General features: G+C 37.4%; 1 protein-coding gene across 3 annotated transcripts in view; it reads right to left on the bottom strand.

Annotated features, from left to right (window-relative positions):
- The window catches only part of Wdr44 (WD repeat domain 44), a 97,177-nt gene that overhangs the window by 38,380 nt on the left and 42,413 nt on the right, over positions 1-16,384 (bottom strand). For 2 of the 3 annotated variants that reach the window (XM_021187401.1, XM_029534377.1), the window contains exons 3-6: positions 10,013-10,087; positions 3,265-3,901; positions 1,927-2,057; positions 868-963 (exon numbers count right to left, since the gene is read on the bottom strand). In XM_021187401.1, coding sequence (XP_021043060.1) covers positions 868-963; positions 1,927-2,057; positions 3,265-3,901; positions 10,013-10,087 — 939 coding nt within the window. The remainder of the gene's footprint in view (positions 1-867; positions 964-1,926; positions 2,058-3,264; positions 3,902-10,012; positions 10,088-16,384) is intronic. The other variant, XM_029534376.1, reaches the window with a different exon arrangement.

Here is a 16,384-nt window from a genome sequence, read left to right as displayed (position 1 = left end):
GAGAGAGAGAGAGAGAGAGAGAGAGAGAGAGAGAGACAGAGACAGAGACAGAGACAGAGAGACAGAGACAGAGAAAGAAAGAGAGAAGGGGAGATAGAAATGTGAAAAAAATAAGTATCAAAAATAATTATCTAACATACTGAGGTTGTTTTAAACCTTACCTTTTATAAAATATAGATCTTGCTGTTTTGTGCTGTGTGTGCATGTGGTACTGGGAATAGAATCTATAACCTTATGAATAATAGCAAACATACAACTGAAGGTTTTGTCTTTTTCTTTCTGATCTGTCTCAAAAAGTTACCAGGCTGGCCTTGAACTTACTCTGCAGCTCAGATAGGTCTGGACCATGTAATCTTCATACCTCATTCTCCTATGTGCTGTCATCACAGACCTGCTTTCTTATCAGCCCATCTTGAATTTTATTTTAATATATGTATCCCACTGATCATCTTTGTGAAATGGCAAGTATCCATCAGAGATTCAAACTTCAATATAAAAATAAAATCTCAAACCTAAGATAATCTTAATTTTTAATGATTTTGCCCTAAGAGTAATTTATTATATATGACAATAACTAAACAAGTTCAATGTCCCTGGTACTGAAATAGTGTTCAAAAATGGAAATGCTGATTTTTCTGGACTTAGTCATTATATACTGTACTGATATATCAAACCCATAAATATATACAACTGTGAAATGTCAATTAAAAATAGAGTAAATTATTACAGTAACATGAAATATCAGTGTGTTAACAATATTTAAGCATAGTTTAGGGGCATTATGTACAATTAAAGTGTTATGTAACCAACACCATGATCAATCTCTAGTCATTTTCTCCTTATGATTTTTACATTTTATGCGTTTACCTCATCAGTAAGCTCTCTCCCAGAGTTGGATCTAGGTCTCTGAGGGCCCATCACTTCACCTGCTACTGTCTGCACATCAGGTGCTTTTCCGTTTTCCTAAAATTATAATTGTATAAACAGACAAACTGAAACAATTTCTATACATTTTAATTATTCATTACTATGAGCACTTCTATAAAATTCTACCAATCAGATAAAAGAGCCTACTGAAAATTTAAAGGACAGATTTTAGTCCTTTACTATTCTCTGCATGCTGAAAGACATTAGACACCAAAACTACTGCTGCTCATGAAACCATGCCTTAGTAGTATTACAAACAAATAAATGTTTTATTTGAACCCATCCAAAACAACAGTTCTCTATTAAGATTGTAATTAATTCAGGCCATATGTGGATATCGCTAAAGAAGGGTTAGGACAAGTTCTGTTTATATACAAATCTAGACAACAAATATGTTAAAAATTTTACATACAGTTGTCATTGCATATTCTTCTACATTAAAAAACAATATTTTAAAAAGGCAAACACAAAATTCTACAAAAACAGGTTACTTATAACCTCTACTGTACTGCTATAAGAAGATGATAATGTCACATTTCCAGGTCTATTAAGCCCCCTTACCTCATTTACTCTATAAATTATCCAGAGTTCAAAAATTTGGCTGTGCTAAAATGCTATGCAGTATTTTTGCATAGCCAACAGCCTAGTACATGATTTTTTTATGTGTAGTAAAGGAAACTTAAAGCATTAAACACAGCAGCAACTATTTTTATAAATACACATTTGGCATATAGTAGCACCTTTCATTCTTGCAAAAAACCTTCAAAATGGGTCATTTCCCTCTGTTTTATCAGTGAGGCCTCTAAAAATCAGATGCTAAATAGCTAGCTAGCCTCACTAAACTATTTAGTAGCCAAGCTAGACATGGAAGTAAAGTGGTCAGGTGTCGGGAACAAAGAAATATTTTGCCTAGAGAATAAAGATAGTTTCAGTAATTATATTAGCCAGTTATACAGAGTTTGAATTCTCTTATTTCAAATATAACAGTAATTCACCAACCTGGGCAGTTACTATTTTATCTCCACTGGTAGCACTTGCTAAATCGAGAGAAGGCTGGGAATCTCTAACTGTATTCTCTGAAGCCATATTTGTAGTTAGCAGAGAATCAGATGTAATATTGTCTTTGGGTACTGAAATGATAATAAAACTAATAATAGTAATAATAATAATGACAATAATATTTATAACAGAACAATAATATCAACAATTATATATATGTACACATGTGTATGCACACGCACATGCACACACACACACACACACACACACAGACACTCACTCACACATACCAATTGCTTTTAACCTTTATTTAATTCTTGTAACAAGACTGTAAGAACAGTGTCTTTATTTTTAGAATAGAGTAGAGTGTATTCAGGGCATGGAGAAGGGAGGAGAGAGGGGGAGAGAGATGGGAGGAGAGAGATGGGAGGAGAGAGAGGGGGAGGGAGAGGGAGAGGGAGAGGGAGGGAGAGGGAGGGAGAGAGAGAGAGAGAGAGAGAGAGAGAGAAGAGGCCAGTCATGAGCATGTGGAGAGAGAGGGGAGAGGGGAAGAGGGAGGGGGAGCAGGAGCAAGAACAAAAGAATAAGAGAAAACAGTGGCTTTTATTACTTGTTTTCTTCACTGAAAAGCCATGGTTCAAATGAATTGTTTAACTTCATCAAGACTACAGTTTATACATTCAAAGATCTAGGATTTAAATTTAGATAATAAGTTTTTTAATCGCATTTTTATTGGATATTTTCTTTATTTACATTTCAAATGCTAACCCAAAAGTCGCCTATACCCCCCCCCCGCCCTACTCCCCAACCCACCCACTCCTGCTTCCTGGCCCTGGCATTCCCCTGTACTGGGGCATATAATCTTTGTAAGACCAAGGGGCCTCTCTTACCAATGATGGCCGACTAGGCCATCTTCTGCTACACATGCAGCTACTTTCCACCATTGCCATATAAATTCTTAGAATGTAAAAGATATCAAAGTCTAGAGTTTGCCAAGATATTCAGTAAGATTACTATAACTTATTACCTTTCACCTTTTGTCAACTTATTCAAGAAATAATTTCTATAACCTAGCCATCTGTGTTTTTTTTTTTTTTCTTTAGCACAAACTGAAACAAAAGCAGAAAATTTAGCTGAGAATCATGGCAAATGCCTATTGAGAGGTAGAGGCAGAAGGATCTCTGTAAGTTCAAGGGTAGCCTGGTCAACATAGTAAATTCCATGCTAGCCTGGATGACCTAAAAAGACCCACTCTTACTTCTCCCCAACCAAAAGCAGAAACATTAAAGTTTCAACTCTCATCTTTCCCAACCAAAATATTTCTCTATTAATACTTGCCATCCAGATCAGGTGTTTTAAGAGCCTCAAACTCCAGTTCGCTTTTCTTTTTTCTTGGTGGTGGTGCAGGTCGAGATGGGGGTGGGGGTCTAGGAGGAGGGAAATTAGTTGGTGGGGGAGGGCGAGCAGGAACAGGCTTCTTTGTACTGGCTACTATATCAGGTTCTGGAGTAAGGTGCCTTGGGGGTTTGGCAGGAGCCACTTCTTCCACAGCAGCAAAATCTGTACTAGATAAATCGTCCGAGGATGCAGGATCTAGAACATCACCTTCTTTGACTTCCACTGCTTCCTTGTTCAATGTTTCAGATTCTAGTTCAGAAGCATCAAGCTGCTCACCTGAACTTACTTCAGTTAAATTATCAGTTTCATCTACTGTCTTCTCACAGGTCTCAGCAGAAGGAAAACATTTTTGTGTTTCTAGTTCAGTTTCTTCAGCTACATTCTGACTCTCTGCCTTTTCAGGATCTTGTTTTAGTTCATGCTCTATGGCTAATAGTCCAGGTATGTTACTAAACTCTGTTCCAGCCACAGAAGGACCTGCAGCAGCCTCATCAGAAAGTCCTTTTCCTTTGGAGTCCAAAGAGTCATCTTCCAGTTGTAGTACTTTCTGACTTTCCTCAATAATACTTTCAATTATCTAATGAAAGGTTAAAAAGCAGTTTTAAAAATAATGAAGCTATTTATAACAACAAAATAATCAGTATATGTCAGGCAATATCTATAACATTTCATTGAATTTAATCTTTACAATAATAATGTATATGGGTTTTCACTTTTAATTTCATCATTTTACATATGTAGGAACTAAAGTATACATGGACCATGTAATTTGCCCTAAGTTTTAGAGTGAGACAGTAATAAAAGGAGCATAAATCCTGAAAGTTTGCTTCCAGAATCTATACTCTTAAACACTATAGTAGAGAATCTATGTTAATATAGTCACAAAAATTCAGTCAACCTTGTAAGGTGACGTCATATATCTTTTCATGAAGACTCCAAATGTCAAGAGTTCATTTGCCACACTCACTGCAACAACTCCCTGCTACCTCTAGTTAACAAAATCCACCTAGGATAAAAATTCAGTTTGTTTCAGTCTGAACTCAAGAATATAGGAGGCAATCCAGCAGGTGCAAGGTGATGAACACTCTTGAACAATTATAAGTAAGGTTTCATTCCTCAGACTGAGGACAGACCTATGAAAAGAGCTCAAATGTCAGCCCACATTGCTCCCACTCCATTTCTCATGTCTAAGAGAAAAAATACACACGGGTGATATATATCCTTAAGCAATATTTAGAAGAAAATAAATCTTCTACCCAGTCTTTTAAACCATTTATTAATTTTATTTTATGTACATTGGTATTTTGCCTGCATATATGTCTGTGTGAGGGTGTTGGATCCCCTGGAACAGAAGTTACAGACTGTTGTAAGCTGACATGTGGGTGCTGGCTATTGAACCCAGTGCTCTTAACCTGTGGGCCATCTGTCCAGCATGCCTCTTCTACCCAGTGTTGTCCTTACTAACACATTAAATCCCCTGATCTATTCATCCTTCTACTGTGCCAACCATGGGTAATTTCTACTTTTTCAAATCCCCAGCTCCATGAAGTTAACAGAGTCGTCTCAGACCTATCCTGGTAGAACTGATAATTACTGCTGCTCAGTAAGATTCACCTTGATATCCCAGAATAGTACAAGTAATAGTGTTTTCTCGGGCTTAAAAGTTTTAATAGTAGAAATTACCTCATTTTTACCATATATAATATTAACTAAGGCTCAAAATGTTTATCACATTAGGTGTTTAATCAGCATGGATGATTTTAGTGATAACAAAAGTCAGATAACAAGTGTGAAAATGAATAAAATGGGTCAGTGTAGAAGAGGGGGTGGAGAAAAATCTAACAGCCAGAAGCAGTAAATGACTACAAGGAAACTGACTTCAGGATACAGCAGGGCAACTGAAGTATGAACTTATAGTACTTGTGACACCATGCATAAGACCTGTGCAAGCTCAAGTCAGACCAGTTCCAAGCATGAAGAGAGGTTGTGGGTACAAAGCTCTACCCAGCCCCCGCAGAGAAGCTACTAACAACTGGTGACTATGTGGAGAGGAAGGGTCAGTTTTCTCTAAGAGTGTGTGTGTGGCCCCAGGTAAGCTGATCATGTACCAATGGAAAACCACACATCCAAAAATATATGAGCAACAAAAATAGGATTTAATGGTTTTGTTTAAAATAGAAGACAAAGTTTGAGAGGAAAAAGGGGGTAGATTTTGGAGGAGTTAGTGAGGAATAAATACTTTGAAAACACATGCAATTCTCAAAGAACTAATAATTTTTTAAAAGACTGCTTAAAATGTAAAGATATAAACTCAGCTGGGCACAATATAATTTTTAAAAAGCCTGGTAGCTACTAGGTATTTTCTAGGCTCTGGGTTTGATCTTTAGTACCAGGGGAAAAGGGAGGCAGGTTTGGATGTAAATGGAAAAAATATTTAAAAAGTACTCCAGCAGTTTTATGAACTGAAGGGAAGTTAGGCACATGAGAGAAAGATAACATAATAAAGTTTGAAAGTTCTAGAGATAAAAGAAAAGAAAGCCTACAGTGTGTTACATCCAGTATACATAATAAGAGGTCTCAGTAGATAGCTGGATTATCTCTTTTACAGATGAAGAATTCTGAGGTCAAATCACTAGGAAATTTGCCCAAATGCCCCATCATTAGTAAAATGAAAACCAAAACATGAAATTCCACAAAATAGGTTGGATAGCGAAAAAGAATACTTAATTCTCAGCAAAGGATGATATGAAATAGAAGTAATAAGATTAAAAATAAGTTTGCAAATAAGAGGATGATAATGGAAAAGGAGGGTTTTCAGGCTTCTTAGCGTCCTATGTCTACGTACAGAATAAAACAAGGGGATGCTGTTGGCCACAATAAGAGCAGGGTTATTATAAAGGTTTGTCATGATCTCTCTGTGTGAGAGAAAGGTCAGTACTGTGAGAGTAAGGGGTCAAAATGAGGTTGAAAATCATGCCTTTCCTAATCTGTTCTAGTCTCACTCTTCTCTGATTTTACCATTTACTATAGCATGAATAATATAGACAGACTAAACAGGCTGGCTCTGCATAGTCACTTTACTCACACAAGACCATCACTTCCATCAGACACATTTTTATCCTGTTGATGATAGACTCCTACCAAATCTATTTATGATGCCAAATGCTTTCATGTTCTGTGCATTTGGGAGCAAGGAAAGGGGGAAAAAAAGAAAACAGAACTAAAAGCAACAAAGATGATGATACCAGTAGAGTTTAAACATCAAAAGCTCACTGCTTTCTAGGTGGTTAAAAAATGAAACCTATATACTTTAGTATGACACAAGCATTCTCAATACATAGACTTACTTAGACTCTTCAAATATTCTGCACATTCCCAATCTCAGAGCCATTGGTAATGTCACTCTTCTTTTATCTTTGCCCACCAAAATCTTATCTATCAAAAATCAGCTTGCATGCTATATTTCCCATGACTTTACCTCTGTGCCTGCCATCAAATAGGAGATAGTTTCCTTTGGGGTACTTAAGATACTTTTTAATTTACTTCAGCATTTATTACATTTATTTTCATCCAATTTCCATATTTTCTTTTTGGCATGTGGTTGTATAAAGGCTGGTCTTAAACTCCTGATATAGCTGTAGATGACCCTGAATTTTTCTGATTCTCTTGCCTCCACAACCCAAATGCTGGGGTTACAAGCTTGTTCCACCATGTCTGGTTACGGTTCCTCTACTACAATGTAAGGTACTTATAGGCAGAGTAGTTAGTATTATACTCCTATAATCTTTATTATTAACTATTAGTGAATGCTTAATTCATCTGAAAAAGGCTAGAACTTTTAAAAGAGTATTATTGTCTCACTTTATGTCCCAGAGAATTTTCTTACTGCTTTCCCAGTTTCTATTTAAACTATACTTCAAATCACCTTTTAGGTATTAACTATCGACAGGATAAATGGTAAGCGGGAAACTGATTTTTAAAGGGAGAAATTAAAAATTGGAGTCCTGATAAACACTATAATCCTAGCACTTGAGTAACAGCAGAATGAGGGAAAACGTGGCAAAGAATTAAACAAGTTTTAACAATAAAAATGGCTAAATGCAATTTAAAATGTTTGGCAGAAGAATATTAATGATATATAAATATGAAGGACATATAGACATGGTTTTTCTGCTGGGTAGTGATGATGCACACATTTAGGCAGATTTCTGTGAGTTCGAGGCCAGCCTAGTCTACAGAGTGAGTTCCACGACAGCCAAGGCTAAACAGAGAAAACCTGTCTCAAATACACCAAAACAGAACAAAAGCCAAAGCAAAATGAAAGAGAAAAAGAAAACAAACAAAAATCACACCAGAATAAAATGTAGAATATAAAATTCCATCTACAATATTACTGGGAAGAAAATAAATGTATACAAATGGTTGAGAACCAAGATTGAATCATAAAAAAAAAAAATCAAAGAAACTGTTCTACTGTAGAATTTTGAGTTTTTCCTATTTTTAAAAAGTGCTATTTCTGTTCTATATGTTTAATACATAAGAATACCTCTTCTCCCTCAAGAATCTTTCTATAGAAAAAAGTATAATCCATGTTAAAATTTAGTGTGCTGTATTTACACTTTTTATAAGGGTAGACCAGCATTTTTACAGCAATTTTGCCCCCAGTCCATACCTTATATGTAGTGATATTTGGAGACATTTTGGCTGTCATGATTAAAGGATGATGAGAATACTATTGGTGTCTAGGTAGGTAGAAGAATTCTAAAATGTATATGATAGTGGCTACTTCCCTTCACAACAATGAATGTGAAGAGTGCTATGGATGGAGAAACTGCAAAGTGGAGAATAAGCTGTTTTGCTGGACTCTAGAAACTTAACTGGCTAGAATAATGCCCATGGACCAGAAAATCACTCAAAACTTATACAAGAAACTTAGTACAAATATCTTTTCCTTTGGATGTTACACTGCTACTACAAACTACTACAAATACTCCATTTTACGATGCTTTTGTTTTTCCTTCCGTTTTTAAAAAATTATTTATTCATTTACAGACCAAACACTGTTCCCCCTTCCTGCCCCCGGCTCCTCACAGAGTCGGACTAGGTCAGGGACCCCTATGGAAGGGTTAGTGGAAAAGGACTGAAGGAGCTGAAGGGGACAGCAACCCTACAGGAAGACCAACAGTATCAACTAACCCAGATCCCTGGGAGCTCCCAAAGATTAAGACACCAACCAAGAGTATACATGGGATAGTCTGTGGACCCTGCAACATATATAGCAGAAGACTGCCTTGTCTGTCCTCTGTGGGAGAGGTTATGCTTAATCCTGTGGAAACTTGATGTCCCAGGGAAGGGGGATGGAGGGGGAAGCACCTTCTCAGAGGCGAAGTGGAGGGAGAGGCTATGAAGAACTCTGGAAATAGGGACTGGGAGGGGGACAACATTTGTGATGTAAATAAAATTAATTTTAAAAAGGAACATTATAAAATAATAAAATAAAACAAAAATTATTTACTTATTTACTTGTATTCCAAACAATGAGCCTCTCCTGGTCCCCTCTTCACAGTCCCTATTTCCTATCCCCCCTCCTTCATCTCTGAGAGGGTGCCCCACCCCGAGTATCCCCCCACTGTATATTTTAAAGTTGTGTGTATGCGTGCACTACATGCAGAAATCAGCTAAGGAAACCCTGTGCCTTCCTCTATCACTCTACCTTACTCATTTAAGACAGGGTTTGTTGCTGAGCCTGAAGTTTGCCTCCTTGCTTACAGGCCAGAAAACTATTGGACTAACCTGTGTCCATCCTTGCACTCCTAAACATAAGCATAAACAGTCATGACTAGCATTTTTTTATATAGGTTCTGGGTATTTGAACTCAGGTCCTCATGCTTAAACAATTAAGTGTTTTTGCCCACTGAGACATCTCCCAAACCCAAATCTATGTATCTCTTTTGTGAACTAACTTCTAGAGATTCACAGGACTGATTATTTAAAAGATATTATAGACACTATCAGCATAAGGTATTCATGGTATATCTGACTCCTAAAGATATCATAACTTGCTACAATGAGCCTGTCAATATCTGTATTTTGTTGTTATTTTTAGATGAGCCTAACTATGCCTAGCTGTCCTGGAGCTTGACATGTAGATCAGGCTGACCTCACACTAATAGAGATCAGGCTACCTCTAACTCCCAAGGGCTGGGATTAAAAGTGTCATCATCTCATCAGCTTCTGTAACTTTCAATAGTAAACTCAAGATTAGGAAAGCCTAAACTAGTAATTATAACCATATTTTGCTGTTGGTGTTACTGTTTTGATTTTTTTTTTTTTTTTTGAGACAGAATCTCCCTTTGTAGGCCTGGCTGATCTGGAACTTACTAGGAAGATCACAGAAATTCTCCCACTTGCTAAGATTAAAGGTTTGTGCCATAGTACTTAGCAGCCACATTAAACAAACAAACGAACAAACAACTGTTTTAAGGATGAATTACCAAGTAGATGATGATATGACTGCTAAAAAGGCCAATGTCTCTTGTACCATAAAGCTGACAGATGCAAAAACATCTCCTAAAACAATTAGTATGTGTAGAGTAGTACGCTCAGACAATATAGAAACCATTCTATTTTAAATGTATCATATAAATTTGATGTCCTCTACAAACTAAAGTTGACATATCTTTCAAACCTTTTTAGATACATCTTGTCTCAATTCTTGTACAGGGGACTCATTTCCAGCTTTGTTTGCTGTATTCTCTGTTTCCTGTTGAAAGGAAGAGAAGACCAAATGATGACATCCTTTATTTAAAAGTTTGCTCAAAAGGGGGAAAATATAGCATTAATAAAGCAAAGATAACGTGAGAATGTACCTCAAAAACTAATAAAGTAATAATACTAATCACAGCAAAGAAATATAAAAGGTACACACAGATGGTATGCCACTGTGATTTGCATTAAATAATAATCAGAAAATTTATAATTTTTCACATTTAATATGTTAAAAATGGAACCTAACATTTAGCAAAGAAGGTTTATTTTTATTTAATATGAGTTAGTGCTCTGCCCACATGGGTGCATGTGCATGCATATGTATATTCCTAGACTATAAGCTGATCAGTCTGTATAATGTTACTGTGTATATATTTTCATGGCTGACTACTTGGTATTAGAAAACCAACTGTTACTTTTCTCTAGGGAAGAATATTTGTCCCATTTTCAGCATTTCTTAGTTTACTATAGTTCTTTATGTAGGGCAGAGCCTTGTGGAAAAGGAAGTATTTTTTAAAGAATGTATTTATTTATTTACCTGTTTTAAAAGTTTGTATATAACTGTTTTGCTTGCATATATACTGTGTACATGCATGATTCCCTAGAACTGGAGGACTAATAGCTATAAGCTGTCATATGTATGCTGGAAATCAAATTTGGGTGTACTGTGAGTACAAGCACTCTTAGCCAGTGAGCCGTCCTTATAGCTCCAGATCAGCACTCACTAATAACTGGGTATTAGCCAAAAAAAGTACAGAATACCCAGGACACAGTCCACAGAATTTAAAAAGGTCAACAAGCTGAAGGACCCAAGTGAGGACACCTCAATCACACTTGGAAGGGAGAAGAAACTCATCACAGGAGGTGGGGGTGGGACCTAGGTGGGAATGGGGGCAGGGAGGAGAAGAGGGGAACATGATCAGGTATTGGGTTGGGGAAAGGGACTGAAGCCCTGAGGGTCAGCAGAAAGAAAGGAAACAGGCAACCTAGAGAGGTAGAAGGCGGGTGGGGGACCCCTCCAGAATGCACCAGAGACCTGGGAGGTGAGAGACTCTTAGGACTCAAAGGGAGGGACCTTAGATGAAGTCCTACAGTGTGGAGAGGGAACATGTAGAACATACCTGCAGCAGAAGGACAAGACATCAAGTGAGGGATGGGGTTGCCATCCCACAGTCAAAACCTCAGACCCATAATAGTTCCTGTCTGAAAGAACTGCAGGGACAAAATAGCGAAGATCCTGGGGAAAAGAAGGTCCAGTGACAGGCCCAAAGTGGGATCCAGCTCAAGGGGAAGCCCCAGGGCCTGACACTATTACTGAGGCTATGGAGTGCTCACAAAAGGGGCCTATCATGACTGCCTCCAAAAGACCCAAGAAACAGCTGAAAGAGTCAGATGCAGATATTTGCACCCAACCAATGGACAGAAGGTACTGACCCCTGTGGTTGAATTAGGGAAAAGCTGGAAGAAGCTGAGGAGGAAGGTGACCCTGTAGGAGGACCAGCAGTCTCAATTAACCTGGACCCCCGAGATCTCTGATACTGAGCCAACCAACCAGACAGCATATACAAGCTGATATGGGGCCCCCAACACATATTCAGCAGAGGACTGCTGGGTCTGGGTTCAGTCAAAGGAGATGCACGTAACCCTCAAGAGACTGGAGGCTCCAGGGAGTAGGGAGGTCTGGTGGGGTGGGTTGGGGGGGTGGGGACATCCTCATGGAACGAGGGGGAGGGAGAGGAGGTATGGAATGTGGAACAGTCAGAGGGTGGACCAGGAAAGGGACAAATTCTGGAGTGTAAAAAAAAAAAGATTAAATAAAATTTTAATAAAGAAAATCTAATCAAAACTTAGTAAACAGAACTTGAATGAAGATGGAGAATATTTGAAAGATCATCTTTAATAGTTACCACACAAGAAAGCACTGTCACAAGAAAGCACTGTCAGTCTTATCAATTTTAAGTATTTTAGTTCAATCATCTTCCAAATGTTTATTATCTAGAAAATCAAGAGCATTTTACAACATAATTTAATGGAAAATATAAGCTAAGTAAAAATACACATGAAAACTTTCTAGGCCACAGTTTGATTTGTTTACCTTAATATCTACAAAGATCCTAGATTAATATCCTTATACTGACAAAAACTGCTAGGTAGTTTACATTTCTATTTTATATGGCTTAACAATACTCTTTTGGACTTTGAACTTAAATGTAGCAAGCTGATATGTCAAAAGTTAAAGGGGGTCATATGGTACCAGCCAAAAGACTGGTAAAACTCCAGAAAAGGGAGTTAATCAAATGCTTCTTAGTAAATCCTAAGAATATATAAATCAATTATATCTTTCACTGGGAGAAAAATCACTGTAGTTAACGACATATAGACTTAGATTCTTCTGATAACATATCAGGCTGGGAGGATAAGACAATGGAAGTAAAGCATGTGACATGACAACCACAGGATCTTCAGTATCATCTTCTTATGGGGTAGAGCTATTCATTACTGAAACATAAAACTTACTAAGTCCCAGCTTTCCAATATCATGACATTCCTCTAACACCTCTGTACCACAGTAACAGAAACATGCTTTCATAAAAGGCACAATTCATGAGTCATGATTAGTCATCCATGCAGATATTATGCTCCACTTGTGCTGACTAATAGAGTTGCTTATACTTTCCCTATGGTCTTTAATTATATGACTGAACATTTTACTTTTAATGTGCTACTCCCAGTTCATACACTAAATCTGTTCTATTTTCCTCTCCCAGGAATATCCATGTGTCCTCCACCCTTTCTCTATACCTAATCTCTCTATGGCTACAGATTGCAGCTTGGATATCATTTATATAATGGCTAATATCTACATATAAGTGTATATATAGCACATTTATATTTCTGGACTAGGTTACTTCATTCAGCATGATTGGGCAGGGACAGGAGGATCAGGTGGTATTGGGGAAAAGAGATGTGGTTGAGAGAGGGAATGCAGGGAGAGACAGCTAGAATTGGGGTGCATTTTGTATTATGGAAACCTAGTGCAGTGGAGACTTCCTAAAAACATACGTAGGCAATCCTAATGAAGCTTCCAAATAATGAGGGAAACAAATTCCCAGCTAGCCATCTTTTGTCAGCAAACAAAGCTTCTAGTAGCAGGACTGGATTATATCTGATTGAGTTGTTGCCCATCAAAATCCCCAAGCAGCCCAGGGTGTTGACACAATAGGTTACTCTCTACAACCTGACAGCAAGTCCCCATCACTGAAGACAACACCCACACAACTCACTGAACACGGAGAGGTTAATCTGGTCCATACATAGAATCTTCACCCTACCTTCTACTGTTTTGTATAGGAAGGTACTTCTATGTGATAACAACAAAACATAACAAAATAAAATATAATAAGCTAAAACCAAGACCATCACATGGAAGTTGACAAGGCAAACCAACAGAAGGAAAAGAGCCCAAGAGAAGGCAAAAGAATCAGAGACCCACTCATTCACTCACTCAGGATTCCCAGAAGAACACTAAACTGAAAGTTATAATATGTACACAAAAAACCAACTCGTGCATGCTCAGAGCTTGCTGCTTCAGTCTCTCCGAATTCATATGAGCTATATACACAGTTGATATAAAAGGCCATGTTCTCCTGGTGCCCTCCATCTCCTAGCTCTTACACTCTTTCTCCTTCCTCTTTTATGGTGGTTCCTGAACCTTGACCATAAAATCGGTCACAAAACAGGCCTCAACATATAGAAGACTGAAATAATCCTATGCATCCTATTAGATCACCAAGGACTAAGGCTGGTCTTCAACAAAATAAATAAAAGAAAGCCCACATACACGTGGAAGCGGAACAACACTCTACTCAATGATAACTTGGTAACAAGGAAGAAATAAAGAAGTGAAAGACTTTTTAGAATTTAATTAAAACAAAGGTAAAACATACCAAAACTTATGTGACACAATGAAAGGAGTGCTAAGACGAAAACTCATAGCTCTGGGTGACTCAAAAAAAAAAAAAAAAAAAAAAAAAAAAACCCTGGAGAGAGCATACACTAGAAACTTAACAGCACAAATAAGAGCTCTCAAACAAAAAGAAGCTAATAGACCCAAGAGGAGTAGACTGCAGGAAATAATCAAATTCAGGGCTGAAATCAACCAAGTAGAAACAAAAAGAACTATATACAAAGAATCAACGAAACCAGGATCTGGTTCCTTGAAAAAAAAAAAAAACAAGATAGATAAACTCTTAGCCAAACTAACCAGAGGGCACAGAGATGGTAACCAAATCAACAGAAACAGGAATGAAAAGGGAGACATAACAATGGAAACCGAGGAAATACAAAAAAAAAAAAAAAAATTGTCAGATCCTACTACAAAAGCATATACTCAACAAAAATGGAAAATCCGAATGAAATGGACAATTTTCTAAACAGATACTAGCTACCAAGTTAAATAAGGATCCTATAAACAATCTAAATGCTCCCATAACCCCTAAAGAAATAGAAACAGTCATTAATATTCTCCCAACAACAAAAGCCCAGGACCAGGTGGGTTTAGGGCAGATGTCTATCAGACCTTCAACAAAGACCTAATACCAATACTCTTAAAACTGTTTCACAAAATAGAAACAGAAGGAACACTATCCAATTTGTTCTATGAATCCACAATTACTCTGATACCTAAACCACACAAAGACCCAACAAAGAAAGAAAACTTCAGACCAATTTCCCTTATGAATATCGATGCAAAAATACTCAATAAAATTCTCTCAAACTGAATCCAAGAACACATCAAAATGATCATCCATCATGATCAAGTAGACTTCATACCAGGGATGCAGCAATGGTTCAATATACGGAAATCCATCAATGCCATCCACTGTATAAACAAACTCAAAAAACAAAAACCATATGATCTGATCACTAGACAAAATCCAACACCTCTTCATGATAAAAGTCTTGGAAAAATTAGGAATTCAAAGTTGTACCTAAACATAGTAAAAGCAATCTACATCAAATCAGTAGCCAACATCAAAATAAATGGAGAGAAACTTGAAGCAATCCCACTAAAATCAGGGACTAGACAAGACTGCCGACTCTCTCCCTACCTATTCAATATAGTACTTGAAGTTCTAGCTAGGGCAATTGGACATCAAAAGGAGGTCAAAGGGATACAAATTGGAAAGGAAGAAGTCAAGATATCACTATTTGCAGATGATATGAGAGTATACTTAAGTGACCCTAAAAATTCCACCAGAGAACTCCTAAACCTGATAAACAGCTTCAGTGAAGTAGCTGGATATAAAATTAACTCAAACAAATCAGTGGCCTTTCTCTACACAAAGGATAAACAGGATAAGAAAGAAATTAGGGAAACAACACCCTTCACATAGTCACAAAAATTATTAAATACCTTGGCATGACTCTAACTAAGAAATTGAAAGATCTGTATGACAAGAACTTCAAGTCTCTGAAGAAAGAAATTGAAGATCTCAGAAGATGGAAAGATCTCCCATGCTCATGGATTGACAGGATTAATATAGTCAAAATAGCTATCCTGCTGAAAACAATCTACAGATTCAATGAAATCCCCATCAAAATTCCAACGCAATTCGTCACTGAATTAGAAAGGGCAACTTGCAAATTCATCTGGAATAACAAAAAACCTAGGATAGCAAAAATTATTCTCAACAATAAAAGAACCTCTGGTGGAATCAGCATGCCTGACCTTAACCTGTACTACAGAGCAATTGTGATAAAACTGCATGGTACTGGTTCAGCAACAGACAGGTAGATCAATGGAATAGAAATGAAGACCCAGAAATGAACCCACACACCTATGGTCACTTGATCTTTGACANGGAAGCTAAAACCATCCAGTGGAAAAAAGACAGAATTTTCAACAAATGGTGCTGGCACAACTGGCAGTTAGCATGTAGAAGAATGCAAATTGATCCATTCTTATCCTTGTAAAAAGCTCAAGTCTAACTGGATCAAAAACCTCCACATAAAACCAGAGACACTGAAATTTATAGAGGAGAAAGTGGGGGAAAGCCTCGAAGATATGGGCACAGGGTAAAAATTCCTGAACAGAACAGCAGTGGCTTGTGCTGTAAGATCAAGAATCGGCAAATGGGACCTCATAAAATTTCAAAGCTTCTCTAAGGCAAAAGATGCTGTCAATAAGACAAAAAGGCCACCAACAGATTGGGAGAGGATTTTACCAATCCTAAATCTGATAGGGGACTAATATCCAATATATACAGAGAGCTCAAGAAGCTGAACTCCA

The sequence above is a fragment of the Mus pahari genome, chromosome X, assembly GCF_900095145.1.
Source record: "Mus pahari chromosome X, PAHARI_EIJ_v1.1, whole genome shotgun sequence".
NCBI lineage: Eukaryota > Metazoa > Chordata > Mammalia > Rodentia > Muridae > Mus > Mus pahari.
The sequence above is the reverse complement of the archived record's forward strand: the minus strand, read 5'-3'. Positions and strand labels throughout refer to the sequence as shown.